General features: G+C 38.6%; 1 protein-coding gene across 18 annotated transcripts in view; it reads right to left on the minus strand.

The window, feature by feature from the left end:
* ANK3 (ankyrin 3) overlaps window positions 1-20,388 on the minus strand; it is a 657,955-nt gene that overhangs the window by 220,245 nt on the left and 417,322 nt on the right. For all 18 annotated transcript variants that reach the window (XM_034662548.1, XM_034662550.1, XM_034662547.1 and 15 more), the window contains 4 exons: window positions 9,711-9,812; window positions 9,287-9,385; window positions 8,978-9,076; window positions 1,293-1,391 (listed from right to left, as the gene is read on the minus strand). In XM_034662548.1, the coding sequence (XP_034518439.1) occupies window positions 1,293-1,391; window positions 8,978-9,076; window positions 9,287-9,385; window positions 9,711-9,812 (399 nt within the window). The remainder of the gene's footprint in view (window positions 1-1,292; window positions 1,392-8,977; window positions 9,077-9,286; window positions 9,386-9,710; window positions 9,813-20,388) is intronic.

Genomic DNA, 20,388 nt, shown 5'->3' on the forward strand with positions numbered 1-20,388 from the left:
CTCATTTTTGATAATGCTGAAGAGCATTTTATTGTGTGAGTACTGCACTATTATAAACAGGCTTCCTACTGGTGCATACTTAGGTTCGTTCCAGTTCTCATACTAGTTCTGTTGATGCACTCCTCGTATGCTGTTTTTGTACCCTCCTCTAATACATCTATCTGTAATGTAAATTCTTAGAAGCAGAATTGCTAAGTAAAAAGGAACGTAAACACTAACTTCTGACAGTTACTGCTAAATGGTCTGCAAAGGTGTTGCAACTAACGATCAACTTTACCAACACTGTAGGAAAGTTCCCGTTTCTTCTGCTCTTCAAGTTCTTTTCCTCATCTCCTGGGTGAAAGGCTGGATCTCATTTTTTAACTGATTAATAAATTAATATTTCTTTGACTATGAGTGAGGATGTGATATTTTCATACACTTATGGTCTTCTGTATTTCTTTTTGCGCGAACTGCCTCTTCATTTATTTAGTGGTTTCCCCAGAAGACACGATCTCAAAAGCCGGGTGAGGTTATATACAATTCCTCTATCGCGATCTTTCTTGTGCCATTTGGAAAACATGTTAGAATTTAAGAGGAGCAGTATTATGACAGGGATAACCCTGCATCTGTGCTCATTATTTCGTTAAAAATAGAGAATATTCAAATGTTGATCTTTTAATATTAGCAATATATTTCTAGTGATACACTTCACAAGGGAGCACACTCTTCCATCCAGTTTAGTTTAAAGAATAAACTGTATTACGTAGGATAGTCCCAATGACTTAAATAGCTTCTTATTTTAAAACAACTCTTCTATTCAAGACTGCAAAAATTTCTTCACTACCATGTTTGTCTAATACTTAAAAACATAAAATAGTTTTGTTGAAAAGTGAATTAAATCTAGTTAACTACATAAATTCAATCATTTTAATTATACTAACATATTTGGAAAAAACAGATTTCAAACTTGTCTTACTACAAACATGTTTCAAAACAGTGGTTACCTTTGAGGCAAAATTATAAGAAACGGATAAGTGTTCTACAGCAAATATGTAGATATGAAATAAATAGCTCAACTATAAGGTAGAGCCAGACTTTTAAGAGCAGAAAGGGTATCTATGCAATGGAAGATTCTTTAAAGACTGAAAATAGATTTTCCAGTGTATTTCATAAACATTGAAGAATCCTCACATTAATATATGACTGTAACTAAAACTCTCGTGGGACAGATTCTCTGTCTTTTGACTCCAGGCTTAAAAATGCTCTACAAACAATGTGAACTTACCCACAGAAGAACCAACATGTCTTACCTCTGTGGCTAGGCTCTGGCTTGCACCATTGTCAAGAAGAAACTTGACAACCTCCAGGTGGTTTTCCTGGGCTGCCATATACAATGGCGTGAAACCATTCTGCAAAAGAAGAAATAAAATGTTTGTCTGTGGCTTTATTGAAGTGCCAATGTAGTTTTCCACAGTACTGATGTATGTTCCAGAAAATACTTCTGTGTAGCAATTTTACATATTTTTTAGAAAGCCTAAGCATGATAGTTTAAGCAGAATTCATAAGTGTAATTCAAAATTATAGTTAATTTATAACTTGAGCGTAGCTCATAGTTAATAGTGTATAACTCACACCAATAGATCTACTCTAGATAAATAAGTACTTTTGTTTAATCATCAGCCTCTTCTCAAGTGCCTACCAGGAGCAAAGAATTTTCCTAGATGACATGAGGATATGAAGAAAAATACATTTGGTCATTGTCCCAATGAGTTGTTTTCCCCCACGCTAATAATTATCTATTTTAAATAAAAGGTGTAATACTTTTACATAAAGTTAAGAGTCTGAAATAGTTCCTAATTTGGAAGGAATTTATATTAATTTATTTGAAGGTGAGGTGAGTTGGAGCAAAGGAAAGAACACAAATATGCAAAAGGGTATATACTTCAATTTCCAAATAGAATTCAATTAGTAGTTTATGTTTTGTTAAGCTTCCTGCCTTGAATTTTTTTTTGCAAAGATGTGGTATTTTCATGTTTAGAATACACACACACACACACACACACACACACACACACACGTATGTGGTTATGTTTCTCTGAAATGTGCCCAACTGCCAAAGAACCTGGGTTCAAATACATGACTGTGTACCCTGCATCTTAAGCTTTTTATTAAAATATATTGCAGGGGCGCCTGGGTGGCTCAGTTGGTTAAGCGTCTGCCTTTAGCTCAGGTTGGGATGGAGCCCCGCATCAGGCTCCCTGCTCAGTGGGGAGCCTGCTTCTCCATCTCCCTCTGCAGCTCCCCCTGCTTCTCTCTCTTTCTCTCTCAAATAAATAAAAAAAATCTCAAAAAAAATGTTGCATATGTATGATTGTTCTCTAGAACAATTTATTTCACACCTATGAAATATTTTCATGTTGTCTATGTAATATTTTTAAATCTTATTGTAAAACATATACATGAAAACAGATATTTTTCAAACTATAGCAAATTTTCTTTGAATAAATTTTTACAGTTCTATTTAACGGAATGTTCTGGAAATTTTATTGTATGCATTATACAATTGGAAAGAATAAAACTAAATATATTCTAAGTAAAGTGTACCAAATATTACTCAAACTTCCGTGGTTCAAAAGGTTTAGGTTCACCATTATAAATATCATTTACTATAGGATTGCCTTACTTATCTATAATTCAGCCTCTGGCGACATCACTCTTTCAGCTTTTAGCTGAGAACTTAAAAGTAAGTTAAAAAGATCCTTGAGGTGATAAAAGTGATGTCACGTAACAAATCTACCATACTTTATTCATCAGAGAGTTCCTCTATTCTACTTACTCTATTTTACACACATAATTGTCAAAAGCTAGGTTATCCAGTTGCCAAGCTCAAAATTAGAGACACGAAATTAGAGGCAGTAGACTGTGACACAGCATTCGAGCATCTTCCCTTTAAATTATCTACTGCTAACATCACTGAAGTTCATTGTTATTCTGTTCTGTCATGAAAGGTTTTATCAACATCAAACATGGAACACGGAATAACTGCAACACAATGTGTGTGTACATATGTGTGTGTATGTACCTGGCGTGTTTCATCTCTGTCACTCTGCCCAGACCTATGAGGGAAACGGCAGGTAGTTTAGGATTACCCTTAGACTGCTGACTATTTTTTCATTTCCTTAATTTGACCAAAATGGAAGATCATTTTATCCTTGGTTGAGTTAAATATCCTTTAAAAACCAAAACAAAAGAGAAAAAAAACTATTGAAAATATTAAGGAAGAAGAGAAAGATAAAGCCAGGGTAGATTTTTGTGATAGCTCAGTGAACTACTGGGCATTTGTCTTTCTTCATCAGCTGAAATTTCTAGACAGAAAGCTCAGATTTTAGGAATAAAGTTCTCAGGAAAAATTTTGAAAATGCATGTTTTTCTCTCAACTTCAGGGCAGAGTTTTGCCATAGTTCACAATTACCTAAGGAACACTGGTCTACCTACAAGTATCTGGCTTCTGGCCTGATGTATGTAGACTGTTTCTGAGTTTACCTTCCAGAACCAAACCTTTCATGACCCAGGAAGATAATCCAAAACCAGGTACTGAGGTTTAAAAGATGCTGTTTTTACAGACCTGGAGCTTCTGAAGAGTGATTTTTAAGAATCACAACTTTTTTTTTTTTTTTAAGACTTTATCTATTTATTTGAGAGAGAGCATGAGTGGGGAGGAGAGGGAGAAGCAGGCTCCCCGCTGAGCCAGTGGCTTGACATGGGGCTCAGTCCCAGGACCCTGGGATCATGACCCGAGCCAAAGGCAGACACTCAACCAACTGAGCCACCTCGGCGCCCCAAGAATCACTACTTTCAAATCATTCCACATGCCCTTTTCACAACAGCAGAGAGTGAACTGTGTGGAACTGGAATTACTCAAAAATAATATGCAGAGGAGGATCACAACAAGATTGAGCCTGTAATTCACTGTTTTCCACAATCACTTCTCTCCTTTTTTTTTTTTTTTTTTTTTTGAGTGCTTGCCATTCTATTGCATTACCTGAAAGCTGGTCATTTTTGGAATGGTCACATTCTTTCATACTTTCTCATTTTTATAAATTTTTATTGATATATAATTCACATACCATAAAACTCACCCATTTCAAGTTACAATTTAGTGGGTTTTAGTATATTCACAAACTTGGGTAACCATCTCCACTGTCTAATTCCAGAACATTTCATTATTGCAAAAAGGAGCTCTGTACCATTAGTATTCACTCCCTTCCACCCCTCCCTGTGGCCTCTGGCAACCACTCATCTGCCTTCTGTCTCTATGGATTTGCCTGTTCTGAACATTTCCTAATGGGATCACACAATATATGGTGTGATATATTGATATATATTGAATGGTGTTAAATAGTCTCATTTTACTTCTGCTGTTCATATTGATAAAATGTGTTTGGTGCTGTTGTTTTTTCCTCCATAATGGAAATTTCCACCTTATAGGGGCTATTTATAGGCTTGTGTGTTTACTTTGTTTTGCTTTAGGTTTGGTCACCAAGCATCTGTTTCCCCTTTTGGCAATATTGCTTCAATTTTCTTTAGGGGACCTACCTCTTCCCCTGAAATGTAAGTAGTGTGTGTCTTGGCCATCTTTGAGACAAATTAGCCTGCCCTTTTTCAACCACAGGGTTAATATATGTGCAGGACATCTTCTGTTTGCTCTTCCAGGTCTACTCTCTATCTTTCTCAATTCTGTTTTCTGCCAAATCTCCTCTCTCCACCTGGAAATGGTCTGTAAGGACCATATCAAAGGGCAACTTTACCATGTAGCTTCTGGTTACTCTCACGCCAACTATCTACTTTCCAAAAAGCTTCTTTAGCTTTCTGTTCTATGTGTTCTCTACATAATTTCAATAAATCCCCTTTTTTGCTCAAGTCAGTTTCTGTTGTTTTAATCCCGATAACACCAATTAATACAAATCTCATCTATCAAGAAAGGATCAACATGGCATGAGAACACATATACACTATTTAGTTATGGTTCTAGGGATTAATTATAAACATCCTTTGGAAAGACTGAATAAAAAATATTACCATTACTCTCTCGTACAAAGCAGCTTAAGGCACAAGTAATTCATTGTGTTGTCATTGGACAACCTACAGCCGAAATGATTTTTTGTAAAATAGTATCTGGATTAGGAGAATGGTCTGATTTCAGAACGAATGTTATTTTTCTCTTAAGAGAAAAAAGTACACCACTGTTGTTGTTTTTTTAATTAATTTCCTAACTTAGGAAATTTCCAAAACAAAGAGCTGGCCAAAATGGAACATATGGGTGCCGAATTTACATTTTTTTTTTCTGTAGCAACAATAGACTCAATTTTCAAAAGGCAGAACAGCTCAAGACTGAGAAAGTATGCTCTTTGATACCTGCTCTCATCCATTATCTTCAACACCTTCTGCTCGAACATTTATTGTGGTGTTATCAAAAGCATGCAAATGTGCAGACCTACAATGTTATAGATCATACCGAAGCATGCTGCCTAATATCCAGCCAAATAAAAGAAAATAAAAGTCCTCCTGTTATTCCACTTAAGTAAGGGCTGACATTTCATCCATGAACTTTTCTTATCCATCCCAGGTTCCTACAGGCAGCCGGTGTACATCATGAAGCATTCCTCTAAATAAAAACATTAAGGGAAGGGAGATAGATTTGCACTAATTTACATCTGATATTGATTTTTGTGAATGTTGTTGGTTAGATTACAGATGTGCTATAAGGTCAAAGGACAGAGGGGCTCTATCATACCTATTTTCTGACTTCATCAAGACCTGACCTCCCCACCAAAGGAAACATTTAAAAACACAGAAAGACCAAGGAGGCACTGGTTTAATCAAAGGGTCTTTTCCTTTCTGAAAAGGATTCATAGAAACCCAGTACCTGTTTCACCCTTGGGTGGAGATGGGTGGGGACTAGGAGATGGGGGTCAGGGGTGGAAGGAGGACCTCCACTTTGTCTTTTCATGCATTTTGATGGTAGAACCATGTGACTGTATTACCTATTCAGAATTTAAATAAACACAATATAAAAATTTTTAAAAAGCAACCCCCCCAAAAACCCACATGGTCTTTGTCTTTGTTAATACTACTATGAAAATTTAGAATATTTTGATAGTTATGGTAAAATATTATTTGAAACAGACTTTGCTTCTTGATAAACAGAGTTTGTGCCTTATATTACAGAGTAAAGACAGAGAAAGAGAAAAGAGTGAGGGCTGCTCATCTGATGTGGCAGTTTGAGATTTGTGAACACTAGTAATCCTTGGTGCCGTATTTAGTACAAAGTATGAAGGACTTAATCATAGTAGAGTTCTTTATAATCACAATTTAATTATCCAACCCAATTTCTTTCAGGGTAGGCATAAATCATTTCTGAAATGTTAAGTAATATAAGAAAGAGTTAAATAATTATTAAGACATAAGATCACAGCAATGACAAAAATTAATTTAAAGTAACATCTAAATTCTTAGCTTACAGACCCTCAGTTTGTAAGATCAGAACTTGATATTGCCCAATTTCATTTGTATTTTCAAGACAAGGAGAATTTTTATATGTAAGGAAGGTGAGGGACTCTCTTTACACTAGATCTTTTTGGCCATTAGATATTACCTATTCGGTAAAAATTCACTCAGACAGGGATGCTGTCTTTCTTGAATATTAATACTCCTGTGATATTTTATGTGCTGACGCCGAAATGGAATTTAATCTCATGGCATATTGCTTGTCGTTCTTTGTAGGAGTTCCTATTGAAAAGCTGCTACCAGGAGCTATCGTGGAAATCCCACTGCGCTGTACGGCCATCTTACTACTTATTCTGTCCATGGAATGATGCAGCTCAGAAGCCACATGGGGTCAGGTGTCCAGATGGAGGGGGCATGCTCTACTGTGAGCTGTGCGGGCCGGGCACGCCAAGCACAGCTGCAAGGAACAGGGGATTCCACAGCCCGTATTCTTCTCCATCACTTCATCATCACTAGGGAATGTGTATAAACTGAAATCAAATCGGGTCAGGATTTGATTTCAATTGTGGTTTCTCTCCAACATCGTCCAGGAGGTTTCAAACTATTAAACATCAGTCAAGAATGTGTGAAATGTTTAAAAGAAGGAGGTTTATTTCTTCTCCCTTGGGGGGATAAAAGAAATGAAAATGGATTAAAGAGTACTCTCTCAGAGCTTAACGCTAGTTATTTTCCAGTCAAAAAATGTTTTAAAAGCATGATGCATTGCTTATAGTCTGCTGGTCTGTATCTCTCTCAATGGTCTATACTTGTCAATATTCAATTTTATGTCATTCCCTTTGGGAAAAGCATTATTACTCCAAGTAAACCCTCCTAGGGAATCAGCATTAGTGGACCACGTATCAAAGGTTCAACCGCAAGGAACTAGAAAAGAATCAGATCAGACTATTCACACATTTGGAAACGCTGTGTGATTGCTTCTCCATGCCACTGATAATTAACAACATCAGCGCCATGTTACTATGGGAGTAGTAATCATGGAGGAAGTCGCCCCAATTCCATGGACCCATAAAATATAGGAGGCTCCTGTTAGTCAAAAATAGTCAGTACTGAAGATGGCTGGGGAACTCGAGTACACTTAAAAATGGAAATCAAAAGGCCATAGTAAATAATGAAAAACGTTAGATTGAGACTTTATTCTAAAAGACAAAACTAGAACCTGTAAAAGCAATTTACAGGTTAACAAAATATTGGTTATAACCGAGATTCATGTATGAGTTTCACAATGAACAAAGACTAAACCAAATAGGAGCTCTGTGGGGGAAAAGTATAATTTTTCCAACAAAATTATATGATAGTTTGATGTCCCTCACTTTTAATTTCCACAGCGTAAGTAAAAAGATAGCCTTTCTGCAAATGGATTTGCAAACCAAAGACCTCACCTAATTTTTTTTTTTTTGGTCATTTAATCTTTTGATTTTCAAATCATTCTCATTTGAAACACTTATCAGGAAATCATCCTAATTCTTCACAATTGGCTGGGACGCCACAACCCACAGCTTAGTTGTGCACCCAGGGTTCTCCAACACCATCACCCTAACTTCATGTGATCCTGTGTCTTTTGCAAAACTTGAGATTTTGTTCTGTTATCAGTTTGCTCAGTATCCAACCTTCGGGGGTGCCGACGGACAAACAGGAGTACATGAAGGCATCCAATGAGAATGAACGTTTGAGTAAGGGCCAGTTTTAAAAATGGTCAGGTTCTTAGAGGATATTTCTGTGTTATGACGATGTTTGCTTTCCTAGACAACCTCATTTCTGTGGAGACTGAAATAATGAAAAATTCGGATTATGAGGACCGATTTTTAAACCTATTTAAAGTAAATTCTTTTAGACTGAAAGTATATGAAACAATTTATTGGTGTTCTTCTTAGAACTTCATGCAAGACTCAGAGCACTAGGAGGTCCTACTGAATGAATTATTAGCATATATCCAAATCAAAGAATCTGGAAATTTTAGTTTGGGGAATTTTAATGTTTATTCTGGTTTTTTTTCCTTTTAATTTGTTTCAGGGAACAACAATGAGGCCTTAGTTACTATACAGGAATTAAGCGGTGTCTTCCCTTTTTCAACTAGCTAAAGCACTGAAATATAATGAACATTAAAGAGCATTTCCTCATTTATATGCACTCTCATTTCCTTTGTAAGTTAATAGGTACTAAGACTAGACCTGAGTTATGATCCTAAAATAGTATGAGACTCTGCATTACAGATATTCCCTAAACTTTTGTGGCTATGACTACCAGTCCAGTTTCATAGATGGATGACTTTAAAAAATCTCTCTCACACATAAAAGGACATATATGAATTTAAATAATTTGCAACAATATTACTATTCATTGAACTGTATTCTTAGAGAATATAGGACTTGACCCAAAGAACATTTATAAATTACAACAACATTTACTTGAAATAGAGTCGTAGTTTTACCTGAGATTGTGCATTGACATTGGCTCCATTTGTAACCAAGACCTTTACCACCTCTGCTTGCCCAGCCAAAGATGCTATATGCAAGGCTGTGTTTCCTTTCTGTAAAATGAAAAGATACATCAACTCACCCTCTTCATTTCTCTGTTTCAACATTTTATAAAATATGGAATCCCTCTAAGTTTATAGGTTTCCCAAAGAGAACATGGTTGACAAGCAGCCCATGAGAAGCTTGTCCTGATTCTAACGGAGGGCTGAATTCTCACTGAATTTGGCAAGTGACATAAAAAGCATTAAGTGTGGGATAATTACCTTCGTAGCTGCATCCACATTGGCTTCTCTCTGTAGCAGTTCAGAAACAACTTCTACATGGCCTTCTTTGGAAGCGAGATGGAGCGCATTCAACCCATTCTGATTAAGAGTGAAGAGAAAGCTTTACTCAACAGGTTGAGAATAGATTAGCAAACAGTCTACTTAGAACTCTGAAGATCATACCCCACCAACAATTACTTGGATGTCTGCAGTGTAGAAACTTGAATTAGGAATAAAGGTACTTGAAAATTAGATGGGTTGTTCTGGTATCACTATTAAATTTTAGGAATTACTAAAGGATGCCTACCTACATTTCTGAATGCTCCTTTAGCAAAGCAGAGTCATTTGAAAATCTGAGCTGACGACATTTAACAACAACAAAAAAAAAGTAAAAAATTAAATAGCAACAATAACCACAACTAACCTGATTGCAAATGTTGATGTCAACCCCATTTTTTATGTAGTCAAGGGCCTTTTCTAGGTGTCCAGCTCGAGCTGCTCTTAAGTAACTTGCATTGGCATCAGACTAAAATACAAAAGAAAGACATTTTGATGAAAAATGAAACTCATAGACACGTTAGAACTATTCAGCTTATAGTCCAAACTAAAAAGAAAGATTTTTAAACTGAACTATTATATTTCTAACATGAAAATACTCTTAAAGGTCTTTGTAAAGTCACCAGGAAAAGGACAAATTCTTAAAAAGTTAGTTTCAAACCAAAGTTACCCCTTGTGTGATGTCCCACCTAACTGATCCTACACTGAAAGAGAAAATTTCCCCTACTATGTAGGTACCTTAAATTACATAAGATTCCTGAAGAGTAAAGCAAAATCCCATAACTTCCTAGTGGTCTCATTATGAAAATCTCACTATTCTGTCAGAAACTTCACATCTATTCCATTCTTTCATATTTAACTATTACAACTGATTTTTCAATGCATAGCTTCACAAATACATTTAATGTTGCTATACTAGTTTAACAGGAATTTGGAGGATGTTCTCTTGGATTTTCCTACAGCATACAGCCACGTGTTGGAACACAGAACGTATCTGAAAAGCATCCATAAATGTCTACCCAAACTGTGAGGCGCACTCTCTGTGTATTTTCAAGCAAGCTAAGGCCACCACCTGAGAAAACTCTATTAGGAGCATTATCAGGAGAACATAAATAAATACATATAAATTTAAAAACAACAAACACCAAATCTGTAATTCATTCACCAAAAGCTTATAAGTCTGCCTTTCTGCTAAACTCTCGTGCCTACGATTGTGGGGTTGAAACCACCTACTAGTGAAATCTTTAACAGAAAGAAGACAGTGAGAGGAAAACTTCAAAGCTGGATTTGCACGATTTGGAAAGGAGTCCTGCTCAGTGTAGAACACCACAGAAGCAGGTTTTCCTGAAAGGGGAGCCAAAAACATCTCGTCATTGGTTATCAGTGCAATCATGCAGGGTATGGCTTAAACAACAGAGGAGATTGTCTTCTTTCAGCCATTTGGCAAATACCTTCAGAGCCCCTGTTCACACGCCACCTCACCTGGAAAGCCTTTCCAGACCTCCCGGGCAGAGATTAATTACTCGGTACTCCCACAGCATTAATTTCATTGAGCCCTCTTGGTATTTCTTACACAGCATTACAGTTTTTGGTTTACCTGTCCTTCTTCTTCCCTAAATTGTAAGACCCTTAAGAAAAATCAGAGGCAGATCAAGGGGCAGGCAACTGGAAAGCAGACAAGATGCCAATCTTGGAGGAATGCTAATTCATCCCTGGAAATGTAATTGAGCTGAAGGAAATTCCATCTCTCAGAAGGGTCTTTGGTTATGCTGTGGGTCAATTTAGTTAAGATTTGACTTGCTCAGGTCCTCGAAGGAGAGGCTGCCATCTCTACAGTGTCTCATGTATAACAGTATGCCTCCGTGAAGAACTATCCCCTCTCATCTAAATCAGGCCTTCTCAATCTCAGCACTATTGGCATTTCTTTTTTAAGATTTTATTTCATTTTAGGGGCGCCTGGGTGGCACACCCGTTAAGCGTCTGCCTTCGGCTCCGGGCGTGATCCTGGCATTCCGGGATCGAGCCCCACATCAGGATCCTCTGCTATGAGCCTGCTTCTTCCTCTCCCACTCCCCCTGCTTGTGTTCCCTCTCTCGCTGGCTGTCTCTACCTCTGTCGAATGAATAAATAAATAAAATCTTTAAAAAAAAAGATTTTATTTCATTTTAAGTAATCTCAACACCCAACATGGGGCTCAAACCCACAACCTAGAGATCAAGAGTCACATGTTCCACAGACTGAGCCAGTCAGGAGGCCCTACTGACATTTTGATCCAGGTAATTCTTTGATGTGGGAGATGGTCCTGTTCAATGTCAATGTTTACTAGCATTCCTGGCCTTTACCAACAATTCCCTATTTGTGACTAGTAAAAATGTATCCTGAATTGCCAAATTTCCCTTGGCAGCAGGGAAGGGATGGACTTTCCCAGCTGAGAACCACTGCTCTGAATAAAGAGTAAACCAATTTTTTTCCAGATTGTACGCTTCAGTAGGCTTAAATCTTTGGCCTGAGTTACCATGTGCCTTGACCTACCACATGCCAGTGACTATAGTATAACGTTCATTTTTCTGTTTCCCCTGCAATTAGAAGCATCCTGGCCCATAGCAGGTGTTTATAAATGTTTTGTGAATGAGTGAACCAATAAGTAAGTAAATTATGTGGAAGTAACTATTAATTAAAATATGGCCTGCAACAATAGTGGAAGTTTTCTTCACAACAACAGCAGCTATTTCAATGGAGAACCTGCTAGAATTCCAAGCTGACCGCCAGAGATGATAAACAAAGCCACTGAGTCAGGTATCTGGGAACACACGCAGCTGTTGCCAAAATAAAATTGGGATTTGAGTCAAGCATGCAAATCATTCAGAGCTTCAAGTAAGACAAAGGACAAACCAAAGTTTCCAGGAATTTCAAGAAAAAATAAAATACAATTTTTAAAGAGGCTCACTAATTTGAGATGGTTAGGGATTTTTTGGTCTGGTTTAAAGTTCAGTTAGAAATAAATTAGCTATGCAAGGATGGCTCATTGTACCATAAAACATCATCTTCTTTGTGCCTGCTCAATGGCTTATCAGTGAATTTGCCCAGAAGGGCTCTGATGCCTTTCTGGGAACAAACAAAATCAGTCTGCCTAGATATTTCAACTGCCAGAGATAACAACTGTGAGTAAAGCATCCCCAATTCTGACTTCCGAGTGCATAAAAACAGCCGCTAAAGAAGTTCAAAAAGAGGTAGGATGATTCAAGGAGAGCCCCTGCATTCATTCCACATCTGAAAAGTTTGGCAATTGTATATACTGTCCATTTACCTCTCAGAATTTTCCCACCAGACTCTCTAAAGCAAAGCCAAAAACAAACAGTATAAACCAAATTTCCTAATTCAGTGGTTCTCTACCTATCTGGAGTTCAGAGTTCTTGAGATTAACAAAAGTTACAAATAAACTCTTTTCCTTCAACAATTGCACACGTAACCATACATACACCAAATCTGCATATACACATCAAATCTGCATGTACACACATTTGCACACTAATTTCATGTGGCTCAGGACTGCCAAGCCTTCTCATGGATTCATGTTTAAGAACACCTACTCTAATGATAAAGGGTTTTCTGGCAGATACCTTCACTATATCTATTTCACCCAGCGATCCTGGTACCAGATAATTCTCTGAGGTAGCTAATTTATCAGCTGAGAACTTTAAGAACAAGAGAAAAAAACACAATTTTTTTCTTCACTTTTTTTCAGCCCTCTGTTACATACAGGCGTGCTGAACACACAAATACATAACAATCGGCCACTTTATACTTCAAAGAAAGAGTATGGGGGGAGAAGGAGGGAGGAAAATACAAAGAAAAAGCAAGAGGAGAAAAATGAAATCTGCCTTGAGGAAAAAACGACAACTTAGGAAGTGAAGTTATTCTCAACCACCTGCAAGCAATGCAGCGACATCTTCCTTCCACGAATATTCATTGACTACTGACGGTGCGCTAGCGGGCCGACATCTGGGTGCACCGTGGCACAAATGAAGCCTTGCTTGCTTTCACCTCACTCTCAACTTTTCCAAATCATGTTGCATTAGGTAGCAGGGTAAATAATGGATTCTTCATTTTTTTTTTTAAATTCTGTCTATAGTACCCATACAATGTTCTTTAGTTTATGCTAGATAGGCTTAAATATGCTTAATGTATATAATGCTTAATGCTAAAATATATATAAGATTTTGCCTTTGGCTCAATATCAGTGTATTGCACCTCTTAGCAGTCATTTCATTAGAAACATAGGAGTTACTCTTAACACAGGCTATAGCCTACTTTTTCATCTTAAATGTTCTACCTTAACAATGCCTCTTAAAGCCAGTTATAGACCCAGCACTTTGGAAGGAAATCATGTCTCAGAAGAAGCTGAGCTCTGCCACATGACAAGTACTACAGAGGAGGTCACCCCTAAGGAGTCAGTTGGCATAAAATGAATATAAGCAGATTGGTCAGCATTTTTTCCCCCTAGATAATCAAAATCTGAAGGAAGAATCTGGAAAATGATAATATCTTTCATCACCCTTTCATCTCTTGTCTACTTAGTCATTTTAGTAGACAGGAAAGAAATATGAACTATGTGTGTTTTTGAAGGAAATATCTTCAAGGATAGAGTCAAGCATTATTATGAATTAACCTAATAACTCAGCATTCCCACCAATCCTGGAACACTGGTATTATTCAGCAGAAAGCAGTGATTGGAATGAAAAAGCATTTCTTGAGTGCCAACCTCAGTAATAAACTAATACTTCATACCTCTGACTATATGCTAGACGTTATCATAAGTACTTAGAGTGTCTCCCCAAAATTCAAGTCCACTTGCAATCTCAGAACATAACATTATTTGGACATAGATCTTCGCAGATATAATTAGTTACGATGTGGTCAGACTGGATTCAAACGGGCCCTAAATACAATGACTGAAGTCTTTGGAAGAAGAAAATATATATGAATATAAAGTCACTCTGTTGTACACCTCAAACTAATATAATATTATATGTCAACTATACCTCAAAAAAAAAAAAAAGAACACACACAGATATGTAACAGAGAACATGTAAAGACTCAGGAAGAGACTGGAGTTAAGTTGAGAATAAGATAAATAATGCCAGGAGCCACCAGAAGCTGGAAGAAGAAAGGAAGAATAACACACCAGAGCTTTTGGAGGGAGTAGGGCCCTGTGGACACCTTGATTTTGGACTTCTGGCCTCCAGAACTGTGAGTGAATTAGTTTCTATTGTTGTAAGTCACCGAGTTTGTGATGATTTGTAATGGTGGCCCTAGGCAACTAATACAAATAAAGTACTATTGCTAGCTCCATTTTACAGATGAGGAAACTGAGCTATAGAAAGGATGCCTGATTTTCCCAGGGACACACAGCTTATGAATGACAGAAGTGCAAACCCAGACAATCTGACTCTAGAGACGAGGCTACTAATCACTACTTTCAGAAAGGGCTTAAGGCACCCAGGTGGCTCAGTCAGTTGGGTGTCCAACTCTTGATTTCCACTCAGGTCATGATCTCAGCATCATGAGATCAAGCCCCACATCACACTCCATGCTGAGTATGGAGCCTGCTTAAGATTCTCTCTCCCTCTCCTTCTGCCCCTCCCCCCCACCCACTCAAGGACGCATGTGCGCACTCTCTCCTTCTCTCAAAAACAAGAGGGGGGTCACTGAATAAGTGTTTGCTCCATAATTTATGCTTGGCAACTCTTGGTTCATTTGTTCATTCACCTTCTATCCATCCATCAGTCCATCCAACAATTAACTATGTAGGTACTTTCAGGTACAACAAACATTACTGAGAACATATATGTTGAGAACATATAATGCATCTGGCACTGCAACTAGGTACTAAAGTTAGAGATGTGAATCATAAATTCCTTTGATTTTCTTATTTTGACTTGAAGGTCCCCAAATTTCCTAGCCACTCAGGTATACAACTTTGGTGTGAACCTTTTAATTGGGATATAACTGACATATAGTATCATATTAGTTTCAGGTATACAATGGAATGACTTGATGTTTGTATATATTGTAAAGTGATCACCACAATAAGTCTGATCACCATACACAGCTAGTGTGTGTGTGTGTGTGTGTGTGAGAAAGAGAGAGAGAGAGAGAGAAATGAGAGGTGTGAATCCTTGATTACTTGTTTCTTCTTTATTCTTTCCCTCAAACTCTCTTCCAGAAAATTATGTGTATGCTTCCTATCAAATATTCTGTCTCCAGGGGCTTTTAGAGTTAACTTCCCTTTAAAAAGTACTTATCAGGCACCTGGGTGGCTCAGTCAGTTAAACATCTGACTCTTGATTTCAGCTCAGGTCATGATCTCAGGGTTGTGAGATGGAGCCCTGAGTGGGGTCCATGCAGCAGGTAGTCTGCTTGAGATTCTCTCTCTCTCCCTCTGCCTCTCCCCTGCTCTCTCTCTCTAAAAATAAATATTTTTTTTAAAAAGTACTTATTTTTAAAAAGTACTTACTTTAACTTTACTAGTTAAAGGCAAATTGTTTTTCAAAGTGATTGTACCAGTTAACGCCTTCTATGGTTTGCGATTATTGATCATGAGTTCATATTCCTCAGGGATTAATCTTTGGGAATACTTTTAGGCCTGGGTGAATGATGCCATGCTCTGAAAAGACTTTATGATTGCTTCCAGTTGCCTAGAGGCACTATCAATCCAAGATTATTTTAAAAATAAATGCTTGCCTTGAGCGTGTTTTGGTTTTTGTTTTAAAAGACTACACAGATAAATTTAGACCTCCAACTGGTATGGATAGGAGGGATTCCTTGTGGTTACAAATTCTCAGGGAAGATTTTTTTTTCCCCTTCCAGCTGGTGACAAACTGAGACAGGCGAGTTTTTGCTACACCTTCTATGTGATGGGTTTGCTTCCTGTGCTTATATTGGAAGCTGCACCCTTTGGGGCTCACATCTTTGGGGATCTCTTAGTAAACTGTGCACTTTGGGCAGGTTCTAGGCTTTGTTTGTGCCCTGTGTTTTTTTTTTTTTTAAGATTTTATTTATTTATTTGATAGAGAGAGACAGCCAGTGAGAGAGAGAACACAAAGGGGGAGTGGGAGAGGAAGAAGCAGGCTCCCAGCATAGGAGCCTGATGTGGGGCTCGATCCCAGGACCCCGGGATCACGCCCTGAGCTGAAGGCAGATGCTTAACGACTGAGACGCCCAGGCACCCCTGTGCCCTGTGTTTATGCAGACAAGTGAAACTGGTTCTTGCTTTCATGTCATTTTACCTCTATAGATCCCTTACTTCGGTGCCAGTTTACAAGAACACTTCGAAGGACTTACTTTTATCATTATCCTAACATCTTAGCTTTCCTTACAGCTGGAAATTCACTTACCCTTTTTTATCCCCATTCACCCTGCTCTAATTGCTCAGTTCAGACGCTAGCCGTGTGATGCCCAGATCATCCTAAAAACCCCTAGGAGGTTAAAGTCGGTACACTATCCCTAGCTGAATATTCCAGAAGCACTGAACATTGTTGAGGAGCTCACTGAAGAGCCACTGGGGGGTCTGAGAAAATCATGACGAACAGCTGCAATTCACTGAATGCCTACTACAGGCCAGAGACTTCACTAAGCACTTTATGTACATTATTTTTATACGTGCATTTTTAGTGCTTATTTCTTAAAAATTCAGTCAGGACAGGAACCTTCATTACAGAGGTGAAAAACTGAGTTTCAGAAAAAGTAAGGGGCTTGCCCAAAGTCACACAGCTAATAAGCAAGCAGCCAGGATGGAAAGCCAGAACTGCTTGAGAAAAGCCCAAACTCTCTCCTCTACGCCAGTGGTTCCATGTGGCCCAAGCAGTCAAAAATCCTGAGATCGAGAGCAAGTCCGCCTAAGCAGATTGCTTATATCTGTCTGCAGTTTCACCCCAGGTAGATAAACTGTTTTCTGCTTTCTATGTTGACCTTTGATGGCTTGCTTCATTTGTAAAAATGTTTCTGCTTTTATTTATTTATTTATTTATTTTTAAGATTTTATTTATTTATTTGACAGAGAGAGAGACAGCCAGCGAAAGAGGGAACACAAGCAGGGGGAATGGGTGAGGAAGAAGCAGGCTCCCAGCGGAGGAGCCTGATGTGGGGCTCGATCCCATAATGCCGGGACCACGCCCTAAGCCAAAGGCAGACGCCTAACAACTGAGCCACCCAGGCGCCCCAAAATGTTTCTGCTTTTAAACCACAGTATTCAATTGCTATGAGATGGCCACCGAGGCCCTTTAAAACCTGACCCAAACAAACACTTCCAGCCTGAACTAAAAACACGAATACTGATCTTGAAGGCAATCTAGACAGCTTTTTATTCCTCAAGGGCTTATTATTTCTAGAGAGGCCCCATAATTTCCTGGCACTATGACATCACCCTTACCAGTAATGCTGACACCGGCCCTCGCTCCTCCTCTCCCATTAACACATCCAGCAAACTCAATCCTAGGCCCAGCTCAAAAGTCACTTCCCCTGTGCAGTTTTCCTCCACAAACACTACATGTGATGCCCCAGTCTGGACTCCTACAGCACTTGGTCTGTTCTGCTCAGGTACCAGCTGTCTATCAAGATGGACTTTAGGGCAGGTCCTTGTCTTGTTCAGGGCTGAGTCCTACATAACAGAATCCCAGTAAATGCCAAATGAAGACCCTTGCATGGTCCAATGTTCTAACTATTCCTCGAGGAGCAAAAACCTACACCAACTTAATTGGGAACCAAAAAAGTCTGCTCTTTCTTACTATCTCTCCATTTCACCAAAGAAAAGTTCAGAGCCTAGTGACAGACTTTGGGGTTCTTCCACACTTGAAGAGAAGATAAAGGGAGTGGTGCTTAGTGGGTCTGAAATTACTCTTGCTCCCTAATTCACCTTGGGCAAGGTGCCTGATTTTTGCGATGCTTGCTAGGATCACCTGTGGAGCAATGTATTTGTTTTAGCAATAACTGTCAGAAAGTTCGTGCAGGTGAGGTCTGCAATCTGTTGTACTTTGTGAATCAGAAGGCATTTAAGTGCTCTGGTATCTAATAACATGGTATCATGACCAACAATGATTGGCATGTATAATATGTGGGGCATTTTTCATAGATTCCCCAAACTCATTCTCGCAGGTGTGTGAAGTCTGTGTTACTATCATCTACATTTACAGACCACAAAGTCAGGTTAGGTAACTTACCCAAGGGCATTTTTCTAGAAACTGACAGAGGCAACATTTGAATTCATGTCTCCCCGGCTTTAGAACTTGGCCCTTAATCCCCACTCTCTAATGCTCCCTTGGCTAAATGCTCCAGAGTCATATAAAAGAGGAAGAGGAACTCACATTCACTGAGTAAAGAAGTAAAGAGCAACAACCTTTATTTTGAGTCATCGGAGTGACAGGTACTCTGCTCGGCTCTTTCCAGATATTGCTGGAGTGTGGTCACTGTTCTCCTAACTGACATCTGTCCCTCACCTTTCCTATTGTCAACACCGGATGATGCCCAAATACAGACGCTCCCACTCCCACTGGTAATCAGCTGTGGTTTTCTTCGCACATGTTTACGCCAGTGGTCCTGGGTGTTGTAATTACGTGATTTAATTAGGTACTATTTAAAGTATAAAATAGTACAGAGAAAGAATATTTTTATGAAAACTAAATTAAATGCTTTGGACAGACTTATTAGAAAGAAGTTCCTAAAAATATTCCTACTGAATCAGATACGAATGGGATGACGGTAAGAGACTAAAATAAAAACCAGAAAAATACAGAAAGATTCTATACTCAGATTACTTCACAGATTGCTTTATCTCTAGCTTTCCTTCAAAGAGACTATAACTGAGACTCCTAGAAAGAGCATTTACGGTATAGAAGGCCAAAGAGAATTATAGTCAGGGGATCCACGCTCACAGAAAGGCTTCATCTTTATATCCGTGTTGGGCAAATGGATGTACTTTTCTGTGACTTAGGGTAACAATCAAATATTTACCAAATATACATCCCTTCTGGTTTTCCTGGCTATTAGTTCTTTTTTTTTTTTTTTAAATTAACCAAATAACTACTGATATAAAGTTTGCCGAATAAAACGCCTTCTGTTAATCAGGCTTTCTACTTCTTAAGAAGTTAATTTCAAGAGGATTCTAAGACACCTCTAATTAAACTTCTTCTACTGAAAACCCCCAAAAGCATTATGTAGGTGGCCAGATCTATCAGACCTGTTGCCTGGTCACACCTCAGAAAATACGGCCCAGGAAGAGCACCCGTGTTACGATCTTCTCACACTCGATGCACTGATTTCAATGTGAATGGCAGGACCAGGTATATTCAAACAGACACGTCAGAAAACAAATATATTGGTTTACTTAAATCTACATTCTTAACTTCACGGAAGGGTTGTGCTGAAAGTGAAATCACAAGTCTGGGTCTTCAAGGAATAAATACTGTATCTCTTCTAACTAGTAAAACAAATCTTCGAAGTGGGTATTACGTTTATTCCATCACCAGGATTAGGGGGTCATAATCAATACAGGGTTCGACACCAGCAGTTCAGCAGTGATGTCTACCTGGGATCGACTTTGAGGACACAGTTGTTGCTTTCAGGGATCTTACGTCTGGCCATGCAGGCTGCAGCCAGCTCGCGGAATGAGATGTTATGGTAGCAGAACGTACAGAAGATGATGAAGCCCATATTCTACTGAGAGAAACCATTTCTGCATACTGAGTATGGCTGGGAGAACAGTTAAGAGGAGGAGAAGCAGGAATTCTAGAGGGGCCCCAGTCAGTGGGGAAAAGAAGAAAGGAGGGAAAGGAGGGGCACCTGGGTGGCTCAGTTATACATCTTCCTTCAGCTCAGGTCATGATCCCAGGCATGGAGCTCCCTGGTCAGCCAGAAGCATGCTTCTTCCTCTCCCTCTGCCCATACCCACACCCCCTCCCCCAGCTGGTGCACTCTCTCTCTCTCTCCCTCTCTCTTAAATAAATAAATAAAATCTTTATTAAAAAAAGAAGAAGAAAGGAAAAGTGAGC

This window comes from Ailuropoda melanoleuca, chromosome 6 (genome assembly GCF_002007445.2).
Source record: "Ailuropoda melanoleuca isolate Jingjing chromosome 6, ASM200744v2, whole genome shotgun sequence".
Lineage (NCBI taxonomy): Eukaryota > Metazoa > Chordata > Mammalia > Carnivora > Ursidae > Ailuropoda > Ailuropoda melanoleuca.